The following is a 27,451-nucleotide window of genomic DNA, read 5'->3' as shown; positions in this document are numbered from 1 at the left end:
CCCCCACACACATGTCCAACTCTCGGGACCTGTAAGACAGCCTGGTCCAGTGGCGCATTCCCGGGGCTCGGGGGGAAGCGCCTATTCCCAGGGCGCTTTATAAATAGTATTAGGAGGCTGGCGCTGTGATGATTCTATCCTCCTCCTTCCCCATTTCAGTAAGACTGAGGTGGCCATCAAATGACTCGCCTAGGGCCACCCAGCCGGTCAATGTTTGAGGCGACATCTGAACTCTGATCTTCCTCATTTCGAGTCCGGCGTTCCAGGCAACGAGCCACCTAATGCCTGATTTAACAAATGAGGCAACCGAGGCAGACAGAGTCGTGCCTTGGAGAACACAGCTAGCAAGTGTCTGAGTCGCATTAGGACTGACATCTCCCAGACTCCACCGAACCACTAGGAGGTTAGGTGCTCTGTGGAGGGCAGCGGCGTTCCGGATGCTGGGGACGCGCAAATGCCACCACGATTCGGGAGAGGAGCTGGACTGGGGATGTGGTGGGAAACATGTGGCATAAGGACTCGCGCAAGCGCGGTTAGCCACGACGGTTAGAGTTGTCTTAGACGCGCCTGACGAAAAGATTTAATTTTCTCTGGGAGCTGCCGGGGCTTTATGATGGATTTGTATTCCTCTGAGTAAGCAAAAAATTGTGCGAACAGATCTTGGCTAACTTCCGCGGCAAGCACCAACTATTTCCTCTTCCTTATACGTAATAGATTGCGACCGCCCTCCATGAAGGACCGAGAATTTTTTTTATCTACGCAGGCACCACCCAGACTCCTAGACTTGCTTAAGCGAGGGGGCCTGACGAGGACCCCGGGCCGGCGGCCATTTTGGCGCCTTCGCTGAGGTGCCGCTCACCGCGCTCGTTGCCGCTGCCCTCCCTTCCCCTCCCCCAGGAGCCCGCCGGTGTCCGGTCCCCGCCTCGGCCGCCGCCGGGTCCTCGTAGCCACTCCAGGAAAGCAAAGATGAACGTGATCGACCACGTGCGGGACATGGCAGCTGCTGGGCTGCACTCTAACGTGCGGCTCCTCAGTAGCCTCCTCCTCACTATGAGCAACAACAACCCGTGAGTGCGGCCCAGCGTGAAAAGTCCAGTGGGGGAGGGGAAGAAGGGGGGAGGGTCCCTGGAGGCGGGGTCAAGGCGCGCACTCGAGGGGGTATGGCTAGGGTGTGCGCGGGCCTGAAGAGGAGAGGGAAGCTGATGGGGGCGGAGTTTAGGATGCGCGCTCCCGGAGGGGCGGGGACTTGGGAACATCTGAATTGGGAGAGGCTGAGAGGCCTGAAGGGGCGGGATTAAGGGGCAGAGTGAGAATGCCTGAGCCGAAGAAGGGCGGATCCGCGAGCAACCTGGCCAGAGCGGGCGGGGCTTTAAGGTGTGGGCGGGAGAGATTTGGACCTGCGAGCGCGCCTGAGGGCGGGACTCGCTGCTCAGGACTAGGAGGGCTCCTTGGGGTTAGGGTTCTTGTTGGTAGTTGAGAAAGGGTGGAGCACTGGAGATGGGACCAGAATGGGGGGCGGGCCGTGGGTGGAGTTCCGGGTAGGGGCGGGATTAGGCCCGGGTAAGGGCCAGAGTTTGAGAGGGGAAGTGGTGCTGGACTCTGGACTCCTGGGCTTGAGTCTGGACTGGCAAACACTGAGAGCGGGCAGGCAGGGCCGTTATGTTGCCTTTTGTTTCTCCGATCTGTCTGGTTTTCAAGTCTTGTAGGTTGCATTTACCTCCTTTTTTCTCCTGGTCTTCCCACACCCACCAACTCTCCCTTCCCCCATGCCTCTTTTCTGAAATAGGCAACACTAAGGCTGGCTGCAGAATAAATCTGAAAGCTCAACCACCTTTTCCTTTACATAACTATAACTAATGATTTTGTGGTCTTACTGGGGGGAAAAAGCTGAATTTAACACAAAGTTCAGATTCATGCATTTTCTGGAAATGACCTAGAGGACATTATGTTACCAGCTGGTGCAGAGTGTTCTCATGACCTCCCTTTGAAAGTTCCTCTGTCCTGCAGAAGTCTACATTGACCTAGTTGATGATTGTTTTTGAAAACTATTCTTATCCTGAAATTTGCCAGTGAGATGTCTAAATTAGAAGAAAGGAAAAAACATAATTTAATCTGCATATGAGAGAAGTTATTAAATGTAATATTTCCTTAATAACTTTGAGACAGCCAGGTGATTAACTGGAAAGAGCCTTGGCCCAGGAATCAAGATCTGAGTTCAAATCCAGCCTCACACATTTACTAACTATCATTCTGGACAATTCACTTGACCTTTGTCTCAGACAGAATTCTATCTGTCCTGGTTTGCTTCATCTGTAACATGGACCTAATGATAGCATCTAAATCCCGGTTGTTGTGAGACTCAAATGAGATGATATTTGTAGAATGCTATGGCTCCTGTTATTATTATAATAACTTTCCAATTATTCTTCCTGCATCTAGACTCTCCATTTTGTTTTAGCCTCTACTCAGCCACCTAAACTATTTCCAAGGTGCATCCCCCATGACCTCCCCTAGGATTTTCTGTTGGTTTCCTTTTGTCTCAGTGGGAGATTACAGACTTCACCCTAGCTATTAACGCTCCCCATAATCCGGCCTCAGCCAGTTTTTTTCACCTTCATTTTTACATTGTTTTTGTTCCAATAAAACCGTCTTAGGTTGCAGTCCCTCAAATTTGGCATTTCATCTCCCTTTTCCTGCCCTTGCATAGTCTGCTCTGTATATGTGGAATGGCTCTCTCCTCTCCTCTATCTCTCAGAATCTTTCATTTCCTTAAAAGTTAAAGTTATAAGCTATTAGCTTATAAGCCTTTCCCGATCTCTCCATTTCTTAAGTACTTATATTTCCTAATCTGTGTACACATTGCATCTTCTAGAGAATGTAAGGTTCCTAATGGCAAGGCTTGTTTTCTTTGTCTTTATAATTCAACTTGCAAGAATAAGGCCTTGCTTTGAATAGGTGAAAAAATGTGGGATGAAGTAACAGCAGGCCTGATTGGTTTAGTTAGGAGGGGGGAAGTTTGGAGAGAAAATATGAAGGTAAAATTGGCAGATGTTAGCCACCGATTCAATATGAGGGATAAGAAAGAATAAGGATTCCAAGGATGAAACCTTGATTCCAAGCTTGGTTAATTGGGAGGAGCACCCGCAACAATAAAAGGAAGGGGAGGGGGGAGGTTTAGGGATAAAGATGATGAGTTTAGTTTTGGATATGCTGAGTTTAAGATGTCTACAGGATATCTAGTTTGAAATTTATACTGGGCAGTTTGAGATGCAAGACTATAAGTCAACATAGTAGGGAGAATAAGTAGATTTGAAAATCATCATTGAATCTATAGGAGGTGAGAAGAGAAGGACAGAACAGAGCCCTTGGGACACCTACTTACCATTATTGTGCATGACTTGGATGAGCAAGGAAGACAGAAAAGGAACCATCACATAGGAAGGGTGAACCTCGAGAGAAGGGAGTAGCTAGGGGATCAAGGGATCAGCAGTGTCAGAGTCTGTGGAGAGGGGAAGGAGGATGAAGACTGAGACGAGACCATTGGGTTTGGCTATTAGAAATTGTTGAAGAGCGCACTTCTGGTTAAATAGTGAATTGGGGAGCCAGATGGTACAGTTAAGAGGGAGAGAGCCTCTTGCCCTGCATCTTAGGAATAGTAAGCAGGAGAGCCAGGAACTGGACCCCCATCTTCTGACTCCACATTAGCTCTCTTTCTAGATTGGTTCAGAATATACAAGGTAGAAAGACTAGGGTGAGACTGAAATTAATAAATAGCTCATGTTGAGGAGAACTTTAAAGTTGACGCAACATTTTCCTACTTACACCACTGTGAATCATGTTTTAGGATCAAGAATGTTTGAGCTGGGAGGGAACTATAGATGATGATTGTAACAATTCCCATTTAATATTGTCATGAAGGGCATGATATTGCTAACATACACATTTCTCTAGTGCCAGTTAATGTGCCAGGCAGAGGTGATGGAAGATAGAGTCAGAAATGATTTTGACAGCTTAGAATTTGGGCCATTCGAGGTCTAATAGTGATAATCTAAAGTTGTCTTGTTTAAAAATATCAACTGCATAAGTATAAGATGTGGGAACTGGGACTAGACAGAAGTCTGTTTGAAAAAGATGTGGCATTTTCAATGAAATGCAAGCTTTGAGAGTCAGTGATGTGATATGGCAGCCTAATCAGCCAATGCCATCTTATCCTGCATTTAGCGAGGTGTAGTGTCCCAGAGCCAGGGAAGTGAGCCCTCTGCCCCGGGTCTACCTGACCTAGAGTCTTGTGCAGGATTGTTCTTCAGGAATGACATCATTGAAGTGGAAGGACCTGATGAGAGGGCAGTCAGGATGGGGTCACACTGTGCCAGGGTAGTAATCCTTAGAAAAGACTTGAGAGAGAGGTGAGAGCTGGCATCAAATGTCTTTGAAAATTAGACCTGTCTGCTTAGCTCTAGAGCATACAACTAGGAGTATTAAGCAGAGGTTTCGAAGAACCATTTTTTAGGTTTGGTTAAAAAACAATTTCCTAGCAATTAGAATTGCTTAGAGTGTAATGGGATGGGCTTAGGAAATATAGAGATCTTTAGGTGGATGCTTGTGGACCACTTGTTAGGGATAATTTATGGTTATCAATAGGATGAAGGAATTGGCCTTAGAGGCCTTCCAGCCTTGTGAGACAGATTACACTGCCTCTCACACAAAGGCAGGCATGTTGTTGTGAAAAGATTTATTTGAATTTATTTGAATTGTCTTAGGAAGATTCTGAAGATCAGCTGGTAGATACCAGACACAGAAGTTTTTTCTCAAACTAAATTACCAAGTATTGCAACTCTCCTGTGGAGAGCACAACTCCTTTAGGTTGGCCATGTTGTTTAAATGTCAAATGTGTACTTGCCAAAAAGATTATTTTATGGAGAACTTGCATAGAGTAAGTGCTCAGAGGGTGGTCAGAAAAAGCGATACAAGGACACTCTTTAGGTTTCTCTTAAGAATTTTAGAATAGATTATATGACATAAGAGACACTGATACAGGATCCCCCAGCATGGCATGCTCTCATCAGAGAAAGTGCTGTGCTCTATGAGCAAAGCAGAATTGGATTAGCTCAAAGAAAATGTGAAATGCACAAATTAGAGAAGCAACCCTAAATATTCATATGTATTATTTGTGTCCGACCTGTGGTGGAGCATTCTGAGCTTGTATTGGTCTGATCAGACATAATCTGACACTCTAACTTGTCTCTAACATAATGAGGTCATTTTGGTCCTTTTTGAAAACAAAGGATGGTAACCAACCAAGCGATAATTATTCCTGAACTTTTTTGCACTTATTGTGAGGAAAGTGCTTTGTAAAAGATGAAGTGTTTTAGAAATCTTTTTTTTTTTGGTGGGCCTTTATTTCATTTATTTATTTATTTATTTTAAATAACTTTTTATTGATAGAACCCATGCCAGGGTAATTTTTTACAACATTATCCCTTGCACTCACTTCTGTTCCGATTTTTCCCCTCCGTCCCTCCATCCCCTCCCTCAGATGGCAAGCAGTCCTTTACATGTTGAATAGGTTACAGTATATCCTAGATACAATATATGTGTGCAGTACCGAACAGTCCTCTTGTTGCACAGGGAGAATTGGATTCAGAAGGTAGAAATAACCCGGGAAGAAAAACAAAAATGCAAGCAGTTTATATTCATTTCCCATTGTTCTTTCTTTGGGTGTAGCTGCTTCTGTCCATCCTTGATCAATTGAAACTGAATTAGCTCTCTTTATCGAAGAGATCCACTTCCATCAGAATACATCCTCAAACAGTATAGATAATGATCTCCTGGTTCTGCTCAAGAAATCATCATTTTTAAGGTTCCTTCTAACTCTAACATTCTGAGTAATTCTCTTGTCTGGTTTTACAGTATCACATGTCCTTTTACGTACATTGGATTCTAGACAAATACTCAATGTTCCCCATTCTCATCTCCTCTCTGTATATTTTCAAAGATTATTTCCCTTCTCTGGAAGGTTATTTCTTACCTCCCAGTTCTCCTTTCTCTTCTAGACTTTATCTCAGAAGGCACCTTTTCCGGGAGGTTTTTTCTAATCTCTCCAGGCAAAAATGTAATCTTCCTCCTCACATTTTCATAGATACTTAATCTCTTTCCTTTGTCCTCTTCACATGCTTTGTTATTGTACAGTCTTATCTGATTCTTTGTAATTCCATTTGATGTTTTCTTGGACAGGATACTGTTTTACTGTTTTTTTCTCCAGTTCATTTTACAAATGAGGAAACTGAGGCAGATAGGCTCATTCAGCTAGTTTCTGAAGCTAATTTTGATCTGTCTTCCTGAGAACAGACCTGACACCTACCTGCTGCTAGCATCACATGCTAACTTGTATTAAATGTATTCATATACACATCACAGCTTTACCCTCTCTAGTAAAATGTGAGCTCCTTGAGGACAGTGATTGCATTAAAAGAAAAAAAAGTCTATCTGTCCCTAGTGCTGTTGAGGGCTAGCTTTGAAGGCAGGCCAACCTGAGCGCAAGTCCTGACATAAACTAGCTGTGTGATCATGGCTAGTGACGTAACATCAGTGGCCCAGGCAGCTCTTCAGGACTGTTTTTGGGGAAAAAATGGCTAATATGCATTAGCCGAGGGAGTTGTCTTACTGAAACTTCATATATTGTTGCTCTTGCAGATTTGTACTGCCTTCTTCTCCCTCCCCCAAATCCTCAATGCCTGGTTTAGATTTTTATATCAAATAGACAATGAATGGTGAATTAAATTATCATCATGAATAACAAGTGACAGAGCCAGTTGTTGCACTACTCTCTCTCCATCTTGCTGTCCCCCTGGGGGCAGGTGGGATAGCTGTGTTCTTAAGAAATTTTGCCCAGGGGGTGAGATTGGAAAAGGAAATGGTCTTTTTTTTTCCACTTTAAAAAAATTATTTGTTTTCAACTTTTTAAATTAATTTTGAGTTCCAAATTCTCTCCCGCCCACTGAGAAGACAAGCAATATGGTATCAATTATAAGTGTGAAATAAAAATAAAGGACATGAGAAAATTATACTTTGTACTTAATAGTTCATCAGCTCTCTCTGGAGGCAGATAGCATTTTTTTTTCAGCATGAATCCTTTGGAATTGTCTTAAATCACTGAATTGATCAGAGTAGCCAAGTCTTTCACAGTTGATCATCATTACATTGCTGTTACTGTGCAAAATGATCTCCTGATTCTCCTCACTTTACTTTGCATCAATTCTTGCCAAGGTTTTCTAAATTCTCCCCTCCTTGTTTCTTATAGCATAATAATATTCCATCGTGTTCTACGACTTGTTTTGCTATCTCCAGTTGATGAACATCCCCTCAATTTCCAATTCTAATGAAATAGCCCAGGCAATAAAATTCGAGACAGCCGCAATGAGGTAGATTTAGGATTTATTTGGTACCGAGCTCGGGTCGGAGTTCTAATTGAATTCTGTAACCTCACAACACTAGGGATAGCTTTTATATACGGTTTTCTTTGTTAGGCTATTATTACATTGGAATCTGTGATTAGCATTATTACATTGGAATCTGTGATTAGCATTTTACTACAGGGTGGGAGTAGGTATTCTGTTGCATAAATAGACTACCCACCTGGAACAGATAACCTTAAGGGCATCGTTGACCCGGTCTTTTTGAAATACAAAAGAGATCCCCAATCTAACTAAGCAAACTTTCTTCTGCTGGCCCGAGGCAGAAAGGAGAGATTTGTCCATTTCACTTTGCCACCTCAAAAGGAACTACTATAGATAGTTTTGTATATATAAGATTTTTTTCTAGTCATGATTTTGTCCCAGTGAAGAGATATACACAGTTTAACTTTGAGCATAGCTCCAAATTGTGAGCATAGCTCCAAATTGTTCTCCAGAATGGACCAATTCACAACTCCATCAACAGTTTACTGTTGTATCTGTTTTCCCACATCTCCTCCAGCAGTTGTCATTTCTAATAGGTGGCATGAAGTACCTCAGAATTATTTTAATTTGCATTTTTCTAATCAGTAGTGATTAAGAACATAGTTTCAATTTATAGCAGCTCTTTTCTCAGGGCAAAGACTTGGAAATTGAGGAATACCTATCAATTGGGGAATGGTTGAATAAATTGTGGTATGTGATTATGATGGAATAGTATTGTTCTATGAGAAGTGATAAGTAGGATGCTCTCAGAAACACCTAGAACATCCTCCATGAACTCATGCAAGATGAGATGTGCTGTGTTCAGAATATTAGCAACATTATGGGATGATCAGCTGCGAATGACTGCTATTCTCAGCAATATGGTGATTGCTAGTGATCCAAGGTTATTCTGAAGAATTTATGATGAAAAATTCTATCCATATCCAGAGAAAGAACTGATTGTGTCTTGAGTACATTTTGAAGCATAATCTTTTTTAAAAATAGCTTTTTATTTTCAGAATACTTATATAGTTTCTGATATTCATCTTTACAAAACCTTATGTTCCAAATTTTTCTCCCTCCTCTCCTAGACAGCAAGTAATCCAATATAGAGTAAACATGTGCAGTTTTTCTAAACGTTTCCATGTTTATCGTGTTGCACAAGAAAAATCAGATCAAAAAGAGGAAAAAATGAAGAAAAAAAAAGGCAGCAAGCAACAAAAAAGGTGAAAATACCATGCTGTGATACGTATTAAATCCACATGGTCCTCGCTCTAGGTACAAATGACACTCCATCACAAATCTGTTGGAATAGCCCTGAACCACCTCACTTTTGAAAAGAGGCACTTTATAATCTTGTTGTTGCTGTGTATAATGATCTCCTGGTTCTGCTCATTTCACTCAGCATCAGTTCATGTAAGTCTCTTCAGACCTTTCAGAAATCACAGAACAATAATATTCCATAACATTCATATATCATAACTTATTCAGCCATCCCCCAACTGTTTTCAGTTCCTTGCCACCACAAAAAAGGCTGCTTTGTACATGTGGGTCCCTTTCTCTTTTTTAATATTTTTTTGGGATATAAGCCCAGTAGAAACACTGATGGATCTAAGGGTATGCACAGTTTGATAGACTTTTGGGCACAGTTCCAAGCTGCCGCCCAGAATGCTTAGATCAGTTTACAACGTCCCCAACAATGCATCAGTGTCCCAGTTTTTTTACATTCTTTCTAACTTTTATCATTTTTCTTTCCTGTCATCTTATCCAATCTGAGAGATGTGAAGTGCTACCTCAAAATTGGAAGACTCCTTTTAACTGCCCCCCAAATAATCAAGTTCTTAGGGTTTATATATATCATCTTCTCATATAGGAATATAAATAGTTTAACTTTATTGAGTCCTTTATGGTTATTTTTCCACATTTACTTTTTTATGTTTCTTGTGAGTCTTGTGTTTGAATGTCAAATTTCTATTCAGCTCTGAAGAAAAATCTTCTATTTTTATTAAATGTCCATTTCCTCCCTAAAGGATTATACACAGTTTTGCTGGCTAGATGATTCTTGTTTATAATCCTATCTCCTTTGCCTTCAGGAATATCATTTTACAAGTCTTCTGTTCCATTAATGTGGAAGCTGTTAATTCTTGTATGATATTGTCTGTGATTTTTTTTTTTTTTCCTGGCTGCTCGCCCTGAGAGCTTTGGAATTTGACTATAATATTCTTGGGAATTTTTATTTTGGGGTTTCTTTCAGGATGTGATTGGTGGATTCTTTCAATTTCTACTTTACCCTCTGGATCTAAGCTCTCAGGCCAGTTTTCCTACATAATCTCTTGAAATATGATGTGTGGGGGGCAGTTAGAAAGATGCAGTGGATAGAGCATGGCCCTGGAGTCAGGAGAAACTGAATTCAAATCTGACCTCAAACATTTGACACTTACCTTGAGCCAGTCAGTTGACCCTAATTACCTCACCAAAAAGAAAAGGAAAAAAAAATTACTGTCCTCTCTCTCTCTCTCTCTCTCTCTCTCTCTCTCTCTCTCTCTCTCTCTCTCTCTCTCTCTCTCTCTCTCTCTCTCTCTCTCTCTCTCTCTCTCTCTCTCATCCTTTCAGATAGTACAATAATTCTTACATGAATTTTCCCTGATCTGTTTTCCAGGTGGCTTGTTTTTCTGATGAGATAATTCTTTTTTTTTTTCTTTTTTCCCCCCATTCTTTTGATTTTGTCCTACTGTTTCCTGATGTCTCATAAAGTCATTATTTTTAAGAAATTATATTCTTCAGTGAGCTTTTGTACAAAAAGCTTTTTCCTTTTGGTCTATTTTGTTTTTTAAGTTGTTTTCTTCAATATATTTTTGTGTCTCTCTTTTTTAAAGTGTTATTTTCTGTTGCCTCTTTTACCAAGGTTTTTTTTTTTTTTTTGTCATTTCCTTTCCCAATTTTTCCTTCTACTACACTTAATCACTTTAACTTTTCCAGGAATTCTTGTGGAACTTATTCTAATTAGCATTTTTTCTTTGTGATTTATTTGTAGTTGTTTTCATATTGTTATATGTTGTCACTGTAGTAGTTTTTAATTAATGATCCAAGTTCTTTTTTGTTTATTTTTTAGCCTATTTCTTGGCTTTGAACTTTATGTCAGAATTGTTCTCTGCTCATCTGGAGATGGGGAGTAAACTTTTATGCTGCTGTTTTCAGAGTTAGTGCTGGGTTAGTGTGCAAGTTTTCTGTGCTTCCACGACGGTGTGCTCTGTGGACCTGTGTGGTCACTACCCTTTACCTAGAAAGCTGTTGCTGTGGCTCCTGTGCCAGCTGCTTCTGTGGCCTGCTGCTGGTCTGTACTCTGTATGTTCTGGACTGGCTTCTACTCCAATGTCACAGTTTTTTCCTGTCGGCCTCCTAAGTTGTCTTAGGCTGGAAAAATGTCTCACCCTGACCTTTTGTAAGCTCTGCTGCTCCAAAATTTGAGGAGACGTTATTTTAAAGTTATTTGGAGGGAAATGTTGAGATAATTCAGCTGGGATGCTGCCTCTAATCCACCATCAAAAAATGTTCTGAGAGCTTTTGAGAGAAGACTATTTTTACTTGGAAGTGGATTGTTGCCTCTACTGATTGTCCTCATCCGAATTTGAAACCACCTCTTTTCTCTTTTAATTTTCCTTTACCATGATCCCCTTTTGCTTCTCTCTTCCCCCTTTCCCCCCAAAAATCTTATCTGTTGACTTCTGGTTCTTATAATAGTTAAAACATACTGAGTTCACTTGTTTTTTCCCTCACTTATTCAGATTCTCTTTCTCCGGGGTTGGGAATATGCATCTGATATTAAGTCAGAAGAAACACTTGGTCACTATTTCAGTTTTAAGGTTATGGGATCAACCCCATTTTGTTTAAAAATCTGTTTTTGAATTTTTGAATCTGTTTAAGATTCAAATGAAATTTTTGAGTATTTGCAACCAGCTTTGTAAATGGTGTTATGTTTATTAAAATCCCCCATCATTGTGGAGTTAGTATTCTGGGATTGTGGCAATTTTTGAAGCATTTTGTACACAAACAAAAGGATTACTAATGATTAAAAATGCAGTGATTGCAGAGTCCCTCATCCCCATTAGTGCCCTCGGAGCATCTTTGAGTTTGATGCTCACTTTCCTGCTGTCAGCCTAGTGTTGACAGTGAGGAGACCTGGTTTTTGTCTGTCTTTAGTGTTTGCTTTAGAGCATTTCATTTTGTCCCATGTGATTTATAAGATATACAGTTCCTACTAGCAGACATCCCAATCTTAAGTTAGCTATTTCATTTGGTTCCTGAAGATATTAAAAGATAGAACATCTGGAATATTCTATTACCTTTAAATTAATTTTGGTCAGACTGGTGCTTTGGTTAGGTTTTAGGATCTTTGATCCAATTTAAGATCATTCTCTTAGAGACTATGTTATTATTTCTCTGGCTGTGGAGCTTTGTTTGTGCTTTATTCATTCTCCTTCTTAAGAACCAGGCCTGGGGCTGGGGCCTGTGGGCAATGTTGAGTTGCTTCTTTAGTTCTGAGGAAGAACTTATTGGTGGGATGTGTTGTTTTTATTCCCCCAGTGAATTATTCTCTCCATCTCAGAAGTACCAGCTTTTGGTCTACCATGCAGATTCTCTCTTTCACGATAAAGAATATCGGAATGCCGTTAGCAAGTACACAATGGCCCTACAGCAGAAAAAGGCCTTAAGTAAAACATCGAAAGTGAGACCTTCCACTGGCAGTGCGGCTTCAACTCCTCAGAGTCAGGTATTTGGCAACACAGATGGGATGGTTTGTTGCATAACATGGGCCCCTGGAAAATAGAAATGGTGAAACTGACTTCATTTCCTTTTCCTGCCACTTTTAAAATAACTGTCTGTTGTGGGCAAGTTCATTTTTTCCCCTTTTAATTCTAAAAATATTCATTGATGTATTCGGTTTGGACAACAGAGATATTTGCTAACACAAAGCCAAACACCCTGAAGCATCCCCTGAAAGCAAGTTAAGTTAATGAGGGCATAGAATCCTGAAGCAGAATTGCAGTTTAGGAGCCATGAGGCTTGACTTCTTAGCTCTGCTGAATCCACGACCTTGGATAATGCCCTTTCCTGTGCTGGGCTTCATTGTCCTGAGAGGTAGAATTGAGAGAGTTGAGTGATAGGTCTCCAAGATCCCTTCCAGCTCTCTGTACCAGTTTAATAGCCCAAAAAAGCCTGATATTCCCCTGGATGTGTTCTTAAAACCTAGATGTCTCCTAGTAATGGCAAACTTGGGAAATTATCCCCCACCCTTGTAGCCTGCCAAACTGCACCTCCTAAATTACCCATTTCTATCCAGGACAGCCTTACTTTTCCACTGGGCTGGTCAGCAGCTTGTTGTTCTCTCTCACCTGCCACATGGAGGTCTTTTCATCTCTTAGCAGCTTGCAGATTCTGTCTCGTCTCCACTCCCCTTTCTGCTGGCTGCCGCTCTAGATCGGGGCCTCCCCACTTCTGTCAGCCACCCACTCAGCCTCCCTTTTTCTAGCCCTTCGCTTCCCTCAGCCATCTTCCCTACCGCTTCCATAGATATTTCTGAAACACAGACCCAGGCATGTCAGTCCCCTCACTTGGTCTGCGTTCTGCTGGGTCTGCAACAAATGCTCTTCTTCCTCATGGAATCCCTTGTGCCCTGCTGGGCCAAGCTCAGGGGCTACCCACAGTGAGAGGTCCTTCCTGTCCTCCCTAGTTGTTAGTCTACAGCCTAGGTCCCCAAATGGTTTGTACATTGATAGTACTTAATTCATAGTTTGTGTGTTAATTTGTCCCAATAAGTCCTTATTGGGAGAGAATGTGGTAGGGATTGTTTTGTTTTGTTTTTTGCCCTTTCACCTCCCAGCCCTCCAGAGATGCAGTTCTGGTGACAGCTTTTCCATGAAGCTTTCCTCTTCTTATTTCAGTTTCCCCGCAGCTGAGTGATCTCTTCACTTATCTAATTCTTCCTTGTATAATAGCTCTTTCTGTCTTTTTGCCTATTGAACTGTAGTCTGAGGGCAGGGCTTTCACTTGTTCATTGAATTGAAATGAAAGTGAAGTTGATTAGTATTTGAATTTTTTTCTTCAAATAGCTGCTGCTTCAATAATATTTTGAACTCACTTAGAATATTTTTATCTTGGTGTTTTACTAGTGTCTTCCATCTGAAATAGAAGTAAAATACAGAATGGCTGAGTGTTACACAATGTTAAAACAAGACAAAGATGCAATCGCTGTCCTTGACGGGATCCCCTCGAGACAGAGAACTCCTAAAGTAGGTTGGTTTGATATATTTTCAGGTCTGTTTCTGATGGATGTTTTCCTGTTTACCCTTTCTCTAGCCCGTGTTTCCTATGAATGCCATGAGTAAGAGGGCCCCCTCTGCTTGTTTACACATGATTTATCCTCTTGCTGGCTCCACTGCTGATGGGATACAACTTAGAGCAATACAGGGGGGAAAAATTCCCTCTCCAAGTCGGCAAGTTTGGCTAAGGGAGAGTCAGCTGGAAAGAATCACAAAGATTGTTTGTTATTTTGGTTAGTTTCTTTTCCTAGGAAATAGTATATTGCCAGTAGAAGTTTGGCAATCATTTTATTTCTAAAAAATTTCATCTTATTCACCTGTAGTTTGTTTGAAAATCCATTCTTGCCTCAGGATAATTGATTTGTTACCTCCTTTGCTAAGAATTCAAGAATATTGAGCCCTTTTATACACACTTAAGATGTGGGATACATATATGTGTTTTATTATACAAGGCATCATTAATTAGAGTATTTCTGAATTGTAATTCAAAGAGCAATGGGAACTTTTGCACTCAGGATTAAATTTATATTCATATTCAGTATCCCCACATCACGCCAAAAATCCAAGACACTTTTCATTTTGAACATCTTATTCCACTAATAAGGATTTGCATCTTAGGGTCAGAAACAGTACATTTGGCTTTTTAAGAAAGGGGGCTTTTTTAGAGTTCAGTTATATTTCAGTTAGTTAGAACCTCTGAGTCTGGGTCTAGATTAGATTTATAACTTCTGGACCCTTAAAGTTGTCACTTGCCCTCTGCTGTTTATACGAAGTGAGTTATTCATTACCTAAGCATAAAAAGTGATTGATAAATATGATCACTAATTGTTTAAATTAATCTCAATAGTTGAGAGATTTTGATCGATTCCTAGTCTGTTGTTTTTTTTTTAAAAAGCATAATATCTAGCCTAGAATATAACCACATTTACTACTGATGCCTCCTTTAAAAGCATATTAATTCTTTCATACTCTTAGCCCAGGAAAAAAGAAATCACTGTCCCCTTCTACTAACTTGGACTTGGCAGAAATATTCCCCACCCACACCCTTACGAGGATTGTTTTTTTTTTTCTTTTTTCTTTTTTCACATAAAATAGTACTTTTTTTCCTTATTTTTGCTTAATAGAGATATAGTTATATTCAAGACTTCTGACTCCTTACAGCCAATTTTGAATGATAGTGTTTCTTTTTCAGTAAATACATATGACATTTCTTTCTTGATGACTTATGGGGTTCTTGGAATCTCGTGGAAAAAAAAGTGGTGAAATAGTTGAGATTTGTAGACTTCCTAATGCCTTACAGTTTTTTTAACCTTCCATTCTAGGTGGATTAGGTGACCAGTAAGGTTCTTTTCAACTCCCTAATTCTATTAATTTTATTTATTTTTAATGGGATGATTGACTTGCAACACACAGAAAACTAGAAAATTTTAATTTTTTCTGTGTAAAATAAGTTTACATTGTGTTGGGACTCCTGTCCTTGATTTTGTAATAGCTAGGAGCAAACACAAAAGATTATTCATCAAGCATAATATTTATACTTTTTCTTTCTTGTCCGTTAGGGAGTTAACTGGGCTTCTCAGTCTGTGTAAAGGACAAGGAAGTGAGTCAAAATGCATCTAAATGAACTTCTGTTAATGTATGGTAAACATCGCCACACATTCCCTCACCTTTTAAAGGAAAACTCCAGTGATAGGTTATAATAACTTAGTAAGTATTCAGTTCTCTTAGTAGGAATACACCTGTCACATAAAGGTTTTTCATTTTGCCTTAGAAAATTATAACTACTTGTGTTTGGAACTGTGAGATTTGTAATTATAATGAGATTTCCAAGGAAGGGCTTGTTTTGAAGAAAAAGGATTGGCTATCCCATTAGAAAATACTAAAAATCATATTGGCAGTGACAGCGAAATAGGCTAAGAATGTATGGAGTTGAATTTTGTTATATTCCACCAGGACAGGCCTATCAGGCTACATTTTGCAAGATCCGGTAGTTAAGGAGGCGCCTTTTATCCTCATTTATTGGACACACTAGCACTGGAGTCTTCCTTTAAGCATTTCCCTTTTTATCAAATGTTACATTTTCAAAGAGTTTAAAATGGAAAATTTAAAATCAGGCCAGAGGTGGTTTACATTAGTGCATGGCTTGAGAACGTGTCATACTTGATGAGTTCATGTACAGTAGGCCTCTGTGAAAAGCAGATGTCCTTTACTCTTTTGGATAAACTTGTAGGTGTTGAATTGTATGGCACGGTAGTAGCACAGCAAGCCATAACCTATACCCAGAGAATTGGGGAAGATGTGCCTTTCTTCTCTCCCTTTTGCCCTGCCTACCTTCTCATAGGTCTGTTTTGAGGCCTGATGGGATACTGAATGTGAAAATGCTTTGTCTAAAGCATTCTGTAAATCGACGCTACAAGATGCACATAGTCATACCCTAGCGGGACTGCATAATTAGGTCCTTGATAACTTTGCAGTCCAGGTATGTTTTTTAAAATTAGCTATCCCAGTGCAGTCATAGAAAATATCAACACTGTTCTATCCTTTGCATTCTCTTCCTTTCAACATTTTTCTTTTTCTTCAGAATTCATTTTACCCTCTTGCATGTCTAGAAAGGTTTGTTTTAATAAAGCTTTACTAAGTCACCTACTTGTGTGTTGTGCCCAGAATGTGGGAGTCTCTCCTCGCTAGCATTAAAGAGTCTGGAGGATCTGTGTGTGATTGTCACCTGGGAGGGGAGGTGCCAAGTCTGTCCTTTGCAGCCTTTTTCTCCCAAGTGCAGATTGTAGCCAGGGATTGTCCCTTAAATGTTAATTATCACAGGGAGGCCAAGCATTCCCTCTCTGGGGACATGGGTTTGACCCTCCTTGTCTAGTCACGCCATTAGTTCTTTCTTGTGCCTTAATCATCATTAAGATATTAAGTCTAAAAACCCAGGCAAACCGCTTGGGGAATTTTCCTGCTGTTTTGGGAACAAGAAAGAAGAAGTCTGCCTAATAGGGACATGGTACTAATATTTTTTGAATGTAGCATTTTCCAGTTTTCAGAAGCAGGAGATTTGGTATTAGACTTGATTAAACTGTTTGTTCTTGGTCTGGTCAGCCAGGGAGCCCTTGGGCTTCCAGTGTAGCCGAGAGGGCCCAGTGGACAGCCAGAGTCACTGCAGGGGGACGGGGAGGGAGACGGCGTTTCCTGGAAACCGGGGGTTCTAGCTGATAAAGGGGACTAGAACTCCTTCGTGGCGAATCACCTGGTTTTCATTGGGCTTTTCTTTTTCTTTCTTTCTGGATGATCTTGTTGATTGCAGATAAACATGATGTTGGCCAACTTGTACAAGAAGGCGGGGCAGGAGCGCTCTTCGGTGACCAGCTACAAAGAGGTGCTGAGACAGTGCCCGCTGGCTCTGGACGCCATTCTAGGTAGAGATGCCCTTCTCCCTCACTTGGCAGTCTGCTCACTAGTCTGGGGCTGCGGAGGCAAGCGTCTCATTGCTGTTTAAGAGGAAATGTTCAAAGGTAGACTCAGGAATGATAGAGGGACCTTGAGATTTACAAAGTGCTTTTTCACAACCTGATGAGGATGGGAATGGGAAAACAGAGGCACCAAGGAGTCAGTGATTTGCTCAGATCTACAGCTTATAAGTAGCATAGGTGGGATTTGAACCCAGGCCTCCTGACTCCACATGGAGGGCTCTTTATAGCACATTTCTGCTGCCCGATGAATTAGAATCGCTTTGATAATGAATGTGTAGTCTCAGCACAGCAAAAAGTATAGTCACCTACTTATTGCATTTGTCAAAATGGATGACGTTCCTCACCTCCCGTCTGTCGCTTGGATTAGGTTTGTTGTCCCTCTCCGTAAAAGGGGCAGAAGTGGCATCGATGACGATGAACGTAATTCAGAGCATCCCTAACTTGGACTGGCTTTCAGTGTGGATCAAAGCATATGCCTTTGTGCACACTGGCGACAACACCAGAGCCATCAATACCATCTGGTAAGAACCAGCGACAGTTCATGTTCTCCAGAGCCGTTCCCTGGTGGGAGTTGCAGGGAGTCCAGCCTGGCTCCCCTAGCCAGCAAGAGGATTCTTTAAGAGCCCTCAGCACAGTTTCCCCGCTGCCAGTTGTGTGTCCCTGAGGTGCTGTTAGCTGCTCCACATTAAGTTCATTTAATTCCTCTCCATGTGGAATGAACCCAGGTGTAATCATCTTTATTGGAAATCTGTTAAAATGTAAAATTAGGCGGGCCAGGCCTCAAGCTTGTGCTCTGGCCTTAGCTCGTTGTGCTTAAGTTGTGCAAGAATGACAGGTTTGATCCTCAGACTATCCATGACCTGTTATAGCTGGCCTGGGCTGCTTCTGGAGAGCATGGGTTGCTCACATCAAAAGTTTATTCCACGTATTGAAATGTTTTTCCCTAGTATTTTATTTTTTCTGTTATTCAATATAGTTAATTTAACATAATTCCTATTCTGTTTGGTTTTTTTTTTTTTTAAGCTGCATTTTAAATTAGAAGTCAGGAAACTTACTTACATTTGATGACTTCTGTGTGTTTGTTTTATGTAATCTCTAATATCTTAAAGTTCTCTAGAGAAAAAGTCCTTATTGAGAGATAATGTGGATCTACTGGGGAGCTTAGCAGATCTGTACTTCCGAGCTGGAGATAACAAAAACTCCATTCTCAAATTTGAACAGGCCCAGATGTTGGATCCCTATCTGATAAAAGGTAAAGTCAACATAATTCTGGGAGAAAAATCAAGACATAGGAAAATGAAGAGTTTAATTCTAGCTAGCATTTTGTGTAGAAATCTTCTGTAAATTAGACTGGAATCACTTTATAAGACTTCTTTTTTTAGTAGCATGATACTTTAGTATTGTCACTATTGAAACAATTTATGCATATGTTGTTGAAGTTCAAAATGATCTCTTTCATCGATGATGAATTATTTTAGGCTGTTTCTTTGTACCCGAGTCTCCCTGTGCCACTTGTTCAATGAATGTCTGTAATGTTTACTGAAAGACAGTCTATCCCAGGATGTCACAGTGACCTGTCATGCTAGTGGATGATAGGAAGGCACACAGAGGTTACCCAGCAGTGGCAGAGGAAAAGAGCAAGAAGGCTCAAATAAGGGGCTCCAGCAGCACTTTGCCCTCCTGGCTTGGGATGAGCCCCAGTTCTCAAAGAGCGTACCTGGGGAGCCCAAGCCCTGGCAACTCCTCCTGTCCTGGGAAGGCATTGAGTAGGCCCCGGTGCGTGTGTTGTTCCGGGCCCAGCTGCAGCCAGTCTAGCAGAGAGAGCCAAAAGAGCTGGGGGGGAGAGGGAGGGAGTGCGCCTCCCCTTCCCCCCCAGCCTGATGCTCTGATGAAATCACAAACCCATTTCCTGACCCTAGAGACGAGGAAATGAGCCATGGAGGGGACAGCGAGCGTGCTCAGCCAGAGATAGGGATGGCACGTCTGCTAGGTGCTCAGCACCGGGCAGACACCAAGAACAGCAGAGCCATTAATGCGAGGAAAAGCTCCTGGCAGAGCAGAGCTTCTGAGGGGAGAGGAGCCAGGACAGACTTTGGACACCCGAGAGCCCGAGCTGGACCCACTAGAAGTTTGATGGGGGAGGGCTGGGGAACGAGCCCAGTCCCTCTGAGCTGGGATCGAGGACGCGGGCTGAAGGAAGGACGCGAGGTACATCAGAGTGATGGAGGTTTCTGAGCACCTGCAGAGTCCTAGTTCCGAGTAGGTGTCACAGAGCCATAATTTTGAAATTTTAAGGGGATAATGAAGACAATGAGCCCATTAAGGTGGTGAAGTTAATTCCTCCAACCATCTTGTAGGGAGTAAAAGTACATCTTTTACAGATGAGGAAGAGAAGGTCCCTAAAGATTTAGGTGATGATAAGATCAGCTTGTGATCACCCCGCCACTAAGGGGTCATAGCCTCCGTCTCCAGAATTCCCCTAGGATGAGGTGACTCGTGGGCCAGTTCTTGGAGGGCTTCTCCTGATCCCACGGCAAGTGTGGCGCTGCTGCCGCTTCTGTGTCTTCCTCCCCTTGGGGTGCCTCTCCCGCCACATGGTTTGGTAAATCTAAGGCATCAGACACACGAGCTGAAGAGGCGGGAGGGGAGGCTGGCGCGGGGATGTAGTGGGGTGCTGCTGCAGGCTTGTGGCCACGGGGACCGGAGAAGACACGGCCGGAGCCCTTGGACCTGTGAGCCAGAGACGCTGATGGGCTCTCGAGTGACTCTGCCTACATCGCAGATTGCTAGAACCTGTAATAGCTTCACTTTTTGTGCTCTGAGTGTGTGACTGGTATTTAACACGTGAGTGTACTTCCTGAATTGTGCCCAGAAAATGATGGCGCGCTTTCTGGAGTCTGCTGCCTTTGCTAGAGGTTCATGTAGCTGTGCCTCACGCTGCGGGAGGAGAAGCCAATGATTCCTGAAAGTAACAGGAGGCCATTGTGTCTGACCATTTGTTGGGATGCAAAAAATGGTGTGAGGGCAAACAAGCAGAGGACGCAGAGCTTAGCGTCTGCCTGGATTTGTGTTGGCGGGTGGGCGTGAGCGCAGGGGCTACCAGCTGTTCAGCTCTGCCCCTTTACAAAGGGAAGTCTTCTTTCTCAGATTCATGATTTAAGGTGAGAATCCCCTGCACAACTCTGAATGTTTATTTTAGGAATGGACGTTTATGGATACTTACTAGCACGAGAAGGACGCTTAGAAGATGTCGAGAATCTGGGCTGCCGCTTATTTAATATTTCTGATCAGCATGCTGAGCCATGGGTGGTGTCTGGGTATGCCTTCCTGCTTTTTGTTTTTCCTTCCCCTCTGTACACTAAAAAAGTTTTAGTTTTAGATAAAGCTAAATTCTTAGTAATGAGAGAATTGCCTGGTAGAGCTACTAAATGAAGTGTATAAAAGAATATGAGCTAATAACAGCTAGCATTTCTATAGTGCTTACAAATATGACCTCACTTAATCCCCACAAAATCCCTGGAAGTTAGAGGCTATTATCCCTGTTTTACAGATGAAAGAATCAAGGCAGACAGAGATCAGATGAGTTGCCCAGGGTCACTGGCAATCTTGTAAGTGCTTGAGGCTACTTTTGATCTCCAGGTGGCCCAAATCCTCCTCTAGCACAACTTTCTGTGCACCTGGCTGCTTCTAAAAACATTTTACTGACATGGCTTTAAATTATACACTTTTAATACCATAAGGCCAGATAATTAACAAAATTTTCTTTTCTTTAAAAAGTTCTTGTTTTTAAAAAGACTTTTAAAATAGCTGATTCTTTGGTAACCATATTGGATCAAATCAAGAGATATAGATTATGGTCATGATTTATATAAAGAAAAGAGACAACTTTGTTTTCCTGGTTTGTATGTGATTTTAGAGCTGTCCCTTTGATTTTGGCTGAATAGTGAAATTTCTTCTAGTACTTTTGCTAATTAATCTTTATCTTTTTTTTTTTCCTCTAGATGTCATAGTTTTTATAGCAAACGATATTCTCGGGCCTTGTATTTAGGAGCTAAGGCTATTCAGCTTAATAGTAACAGTGTCCAAGCTTTGCTGCTGAAGGGAGCAGCCCTTAGAAATATGGGCAGAGTTCAGGAAGCCATAATCCACTTTCGGGAAGCCATACGCCTTGCCCCTTGTCGGCTGGATTGTTATGAAGGTAAGAACAGTGAGTCCATAGAAGGCCTTTGGGGACTAGAGAGGAGGCCATGATGTTGCTATGGAGCTCTACATTTTCTTGGCTTCTTGATGCTGGGAAGTAGTTTTGTGTCACATATTTAGGATTTCAACTTTCCTCTATTTGGGCTAGCTTTTTCCCTCCCTAGTTTTGTTCTTTGTTGTGTTGTTGTTTTTTGGCGGCTAGGAATGTCCAGAGTTTTTTCCCTGAATGCCTAGGGTGGAAGGAATATCGCCTGATACTTGGGCAGGGCTGGGTGTGGGAACCAGGCAGTTTTCTGGAAGCCCAAACTGAGGAAGGTTTAGCTTAAGTTTTACTTTCTTTTGAGGGATTCAGGTTCATGTGAACTTGACTCTAGAAGTTCAGATCAGCCATGCCAGTTTCACTACCACTTGGTGACTCACCTCACAGAAATTAAAACAGATCTTATAAATGTACTTCCTCCCAAGTAGATTTTTATAAAAATGTAAAAATAGACTCAGAAGCTTACTCTCACAGTAAGATGAGTTCAGATTTGAAGAGAAAAATTTCCAAAGACAACACTATTGTGATAGAGCTCAATAGCTACAGATCCTTTAAAAAAATTTTTTTATTTTTAAGCAATCCTTTCTGCTTTCTCCTTCTCCAAACAAACAAACAATGCCCACAAAATAGGTCTTTTGACTTATTACTAAACCTTGTTCTTGGTGGGGAACACTTGAGACTCCCTGCTCTTCATGCTGTTATTGAGAACCCTGTGTTGGTCGGCATGTTTCCCCCTTTCATGTTCCTGATTGCTTAAAGATACTTTCTTAGTAGCCAATGTGGCTTTCTCCCTGTCTTTCTCCCTCCCTCCCTTTCCAGAAGCAGATTCTGGTCATGGGTTTCATTCCAACAGGTTTTGGTGATACTTTGAAGCCCGATTTGCTTCCTTGTGTAGGATCTCTATCTGGTAAACCTTGTTAACTACATTCTGTGCATTTGTGTCTAGACATCTGATTATATTATTGGCTCTTCTCTTGGATTTATGTCTCCTGTAAACTTCTGAGGGTATTTACTGCTGTTCTTGCTTCATTGTAGTTACTTTCTCTCCCCTCCTCCCCCCAGTTACATGTAAAACAATATATTTTTAAAATTATACACATACATTAATTTTTTACATATTTCCACATGTATCATGTTGGGAGAGAAAAATCAGACAAAAGGGAAATATCATAAGAAAAAAAAAATGAACATGGTATGTGTTGATTTACATTCAATTTCCATAATTCTCTCTAGACACAGATGACATTTTCTGTCCAAAATTTATTGAGATTGCTTTAAATCACTGAACTCCTGAGAAGAACTAAGTCTTTCATAGTTGATCACCGCACAATCTCTTTGTTGCTCTGCACAATGTTTTCTTGGTTCTGCTGGTTTCACCCAGCATCAGTTCTTGTAAATCTTTCCAGATCTTCCTGAAATTAGTTCCTCATTTTTTTATAGAACAATAATGGTTCATTACTTTCATATACCATGACTTATTCAGTCATTTCCCAATTGATGGGCATGACTCAATTTCCACTTCCTTGCATCACAAAAAGAACTGCTACAAACATTTTTTGGTACGTATGGATTCTTTTCCCTCTTTTATGATTTCTTTGGGCTATAGGCCCAGTTGTTGTCCTGCTGGATCAAAGGATGTGCCCAATTTGATAGCCCTTTGGGCATACTTACTGGCCTTTTTTTCATAGCATTATAGGGGATCTCGAGGTTATATATTCAAAATTTAATTCTTCATATTAAAAGGTCATATAATTTGTCCAAAATCATACATCTTATTAGATGGTTTCCATCACTGGTCAGCTTGCTTTGATTCTTTCAGAGTTGTTTGTCTTTCCAGTCTTGTTATTGATGTTTTCCTGGTTTTGCTTACTTTGCTCTGTATTAGTTGCTACAAGTCTTCCCAGGTATCTCTGAAATCGTCTCCATATTTCTTATAGCACAGTTGTATTTCATTACATTCATGCATCATCAGTTCTTCAATTGATGGGTCCTCTTCAATTTCAGTTCTTTTAAATCCTCCTTCACATTTTCTCCTCTGCAATTTCCACTAGCATGGAGGTGGCTGGGTGACTTGCCAGCAGGAGAGGTTGTGAGTAGAAAAGCAAGAGTGAGCATTGTCCCCATGGCTAATAAAAACATCGTCCTATTCACTCTTAATTAGTTTTTGGTTAAGTTGTGGTAGGAATCAGTCACGGGTCTTGTTCTGCTGGTTGATTATAGGTGGGAGGACACTGGAGGATCTGCTGGGGTCTGGGCAAACTATAGGTCTGATATGTGTTCTGGTCTTCAAGATTCAAAGAGATGTGTGCCAGAGTTCTTCCCGGAGATTGCCCCCTTGTTAGGGGATGATTGAAGGAATGGGCTGTTCTTGAAATGATAATAGGAAGGTATCAGGAACAGGCTGTGTAGCTGGTTAAGTGCCTCACATCTGCAGTCCCTGTTGCTGGGCAGGCAAAGGATGTTGGATCAGTTGTGTTTGAGAGCTTTGAACAGCAGATGAACTTTGGTCATTCAGTTGGCACCAGGATGCTTCTCCCCCGGCAGTGGAGGACCTCGGGCTTCCCCAGGTTGGGAAATGGCCCAGGTCCGAGCTTCCATGCCAGGAGTGGGTATGGGCCTGCCTTTCCAGTCTGGGCAGCTGGGAGACTGGTCACAAAAAGGGAGAAGGTGAAGAAGAGGGAGAACCAGTCATGATTGGAATCTGCTTTGGCCTTTAGGGAATTAAATACTTTCTCCAGTCTGATAGACTGTTTTTGTCGTCTAGAACTCTAGCATGGCATTCACGGCAGGACATGTCACTTCTCCTGGATTGCTGGGCCAGGTCTTCTGCTCTAACAGACTGTCTACATTTGGCCGGATCTTAGACCACAGGGGCCAATTTGGGTTTGCCTTTAAACATAGGTCAAAGATAATTGGAAGCCGGCAACAATCAGATGCTTGTTGCCTGACGAGGAAGAGGATTCTTCCTTCTGGCGGTTCTCCTCATCACTTTGACTCTCCCAAGCTGAGTCTCATGATTATATTAGAAGCTCCTTAAGGCTCCAGTTACGGAGATAGCGCCCAACAATTGAGGTGCACAGTGCAGGCGTGGAGGATTTTTCTATTAGCTCTTTGAGGGGGGAACCTTCTTTGATATTCTCAAGAGCCCTTTTTGACTCATTTCATTCCAGAAGCTCTGGTCTGCCTTTTGACAGGCTTCTAGATCGCAAATCTTCAAGTGGGCAGTGGAGCGGCAAGCTTTGGAATACTAATGTGTTTGCCTCCCCTCCCGCTTTGTTTTCTCTCTAGGTCTCATTGAATGTTATTTAGCCTCTAACAGCATTCGGGAGGCAATGGTAATGGCCAACAACGTCTATAAAACCCTTGGAGCAAATGCACAGACCCTCACCCTTTTAGCCACTGTGTGTCTCGAAGATCCGGTCACCCAGGAGAAAGCGAAGACCTTGCTGGACAAAGCTCTGAGTCAGAGGCCAGACTACATTAAGGCGGTGGTGAAGAAAGCAGAATTACTTAGTAAGTGTGAACAGATCCCAGAGGCTGTTTAACCAGCCCTGACTGCTTTGAAGCGTCATCATTCAGGTTAACTAGGGGGAATGGCTGCTGTTGGCCGGAAATGGTGTTTGTGCCGTGTAGTTAGCCAGATGGGGTCACCAGGGAAAGGACACACGGACCAAGAAAGAAGCAGATCATTTTGGTCAGAACACCTGATTGCATTTTGACTTGTGGTTTCAGCCAGTGCAGCAACAGCCGCAGAGTGAAAGAATGAGCAGTGGGATGCTGGCCCAGAGGCCGGGAGTTTGAATGAGCTCTCACTTCTGTCGTCACTGAGCTGTTGTCAGTTCTAGAAAGAGATCATCAGGTTGGGATGAAGGATGTGGCCAGCCGTGTGAGGTAGCTGAGATGCACTGTCCTATGAGTGGGACAATGAGGTAATCTTGCTCTCCTCAGGCAGAGAACAGAAGTATGAGGATGGCATCGCTTTGCTGAGGAACGCACTGGCCAATCAGAGCGACTGTGTGTTACATCGGATACTGGGCGACTTCCTGGTGGCCGTCAACGAGTATCAGGAAGCCATGGACCAATACAGCATCGCTCTCAGGTAAGGCTTCCGCAGCCCCCACAGGAGAGGCTCGCCCGGGGCTGCAGGTTACCAGGTGCAGAGTGAAGGAGGACTGTGATGTGCCAGAGAGGCCTTCCTGAGGTGGCAGCATTTGGGGACAGAGTTGTAGGTCCTGTTGAGTGTTTCTAAATAAAGAGGAACATTAGACTTTATCCAATCATCCAGACATCCACAGAAAGTCAGAACTAGAACGGTTGGTCTTTGGACATTTTCCTAGTCCAATGTGAAGTGGTACAAACTTTTCTGGATTTCAGGGTGTCACAACTGTTTGTGACTTGTGACTTTAGACAAGTCACTTGGTCCCCTCAGGGGCTTCTGTGAGCCCACAAATTGCTTATTCTCCCTGTAACAGTGTCGTCCCCTCTGAAATGGAAGGTCCCTTTAATTTTCTAGGTGAGGAAACTGAAGCCTCCAGAGGGAAGCTTCCTGGGCCACCTCCTCTTAGGGGCTGGCTTAGGGAAAAGTTCCCCGGTGGGGGAGCCGGATGTGACCAGGACTCTCCTGTTTTGTTGTCTCTCAGCTTGGATCCCAATGACCAGAAGTCTCTAGAGGGGATGCAGAAGATGGAGAAGGAGGAGAGTCCCACCGACGCCACTCAGGAGGAAGATGTGGACGACATGGAAGGGAGCGGGGAAGAAGGGGACCTGGAAGGCAGCGACAGCGAGGCGGCCCAGTGGGCCGACCAGGAGCAGTGGTTTGGCATGCAGTGACCCCGGCCCGGCGTCTGGGAAGAAGAGCCCCGCCTTGTCGCCATGGGGAATTGGGCTTTCTCACTCTGTGTCCTCAGTTGTCACTTCATTTTTGGAAACTGGGCCTTCCAAGCTCTCCAGAGCTCTGTCCCCTCCTGCTCTTGCCGTGAGCAGTCTGGGAAGCATGCACGTTTGCTCGAGGCTCTGGGACAAAAGTCGGTCTCCGTGCACTTTGGTTCTGAGTCCCCGACCCGGAGTCGGGCTTCATGGGGAATGTGGCAGGGGAACGGCAAAGGAAACCTGCTCCAGGGCCGCTGCACTCCGGCTAATGTCTGCGGGCGGCTGCCTGGGCCCTTTGAACAAAAGTCCCCCTTTGCTAACAACTCCCATAGGCTGTTCCAAATCTCCCTGTTGATTTTGCTTCTTTTTGCAGTGTTGGTGATGCCTTAAACTGAGACTGGATATTTTGCAAACATTTTCCTCTTTGATAATCTAGCAATTTGCTTCTAGAGCCCAGGCCACGATCTTGGTTCCGGATTATAGCTTCTTACCGAGCAGGGAACGAGAGTCCCTTTTCTTAGGATTCATGACTCTTTGTTGGCTGTTAGAGAATAAAGCCACTTTGGGGGTACGGAAATGGAATTCCTCTGGCTGAAGTGAAAGCCACTCTGCAATTTTTGTTATTTCTTTTCTCCTGTTGTGTCTGGTCTCCAGGAATAGCTGGAAAAGTAAGTTTTTTGTTAAAAGTTTTAAAATTATGCCGCCTCCTCTGCGTGTGGGTGTCATTGTGTGCCGGTAGCTTCCTAACTCACCATTTCGGGTTTTGGGGCCTGAACATTGGCCATAGAATCTCCATCTTTCCCTCCAGCCCCGGGTCTTAGGAGCCTGAAGAAGAGACCGAGCTGTGGTTTGAATTTGAATGCTTAATGCACTTGCCCGTAGCCTCATCGGTTCTGTGTGGTACAGGGCCAAAGCAGGCTCCCGCTGCTTTTCAGGACCAAACCAGCTGTAACTCCAAGGTCTGTGCTTGTTGCTTGGAGGGATGGCGGAGACCGCCCTCTTATTCCGCCCTCGTTCATCTCCAAAGCTGTGAAACGTGCATAAGGATGGGCCGCGATGTCCCTAATGCGGGGAAGCCCCATGCCCCGTGTCTGCCGGACTTGTCTGGGAGGCTGG

General features: G+C 42.7%; 1 protein-coding gene across 2 annotated transcripts; it reads left to right on the top strand.

Annotated features, from left to right (window-relative positions):
- ANAPC7 (anaphase promoting complex subunit 7) lies at positions 1-27,033 on the top strand. 2 transcript variants are annotated; one of them, XM_051972764.1, is made up of 11 exons: positions 1-1,067; positions 12,021-12,207; positions 13,607-13,726; positions 17,061-17,172; positions 17,594-17,747; positions 18,336-18,478; positions 20,426-20,543; positions 21,228-21,424; positions 24,755-24,979; positions 25,415-25,565; positions 26,107-27,033. In XM_051972764.1, the coding sequence occupies exons 1-11, from the start codon at positions 967-969 to the stop codon at positions 26,294-26,296; spliced, it is 1,698 nt and encodes a 565-aa protein (XP_051828724.1). In that variant the 5' UTR covers positions 1-966; the 3' UTR covers positions 26,297-27,033. The 2 variants fall into 2 exon arrangements, with proteins under 2 accessions (XP_051828724.1, XP_051828725.1); XM_051972765.1 differs by lacking the exons at positions 1-1,067; positions 12,021-12,207; positions 13,607-13,726 and adding an exon at positions 15,391-15,463.
- The last annotated feature ends 418 nt before the right edge of the window (positions 27,034-27,451 follow it).

The sequence above is a fragment of the Antechinus flavipes genome, chromosome 1, assembly GCF_016432865.1.
Source record: "Antechinus flavipes isolate AdamAnt ecotype Samford, QLD, Australia chromosome 1, AdamAnt_v2, whole genome shotgun sequence".
Classification (NCBI taxonomy): Eukaryota; Metazoa; Chordata; class Mammalia; order Dasyuromorphia; family Dasyuridae; genus Antechinus; species Antechinus flavipes.
The sequence above is the reverse complement of the archived record's forward strand: the minus strand, read 5'-3'. Positions and strand labels throughout refer to the sequence as shown.

What these genes read in the sequence shown, in the direction of transcription:
- ANAPC7 (XM_051972764.1), top strand. Translation starts at nt 967, where the DNA reads ATGAACGTGATCGACCACGTGCGGGACATGGCAGCTGCTGGGCTGCAC. An exon ending in GGATCCCTATCTGATAAAAG is followed by an intron (nt 18,479 to 20,425) that starts GTAAAGTCAACA and finishes TGTTTATTTTAG; the next exon opens with GAATGGACGTTTATGGATAC. An exon ending in CAATACAGCATCGCTCTCAG is followed by an intron (nt 25,566 to 26,106) that starts GTAAGGCTTCCG and finishes GTTGTCTCTCAG; the next exon opens with CTTGGATCCCAATGACCAGA.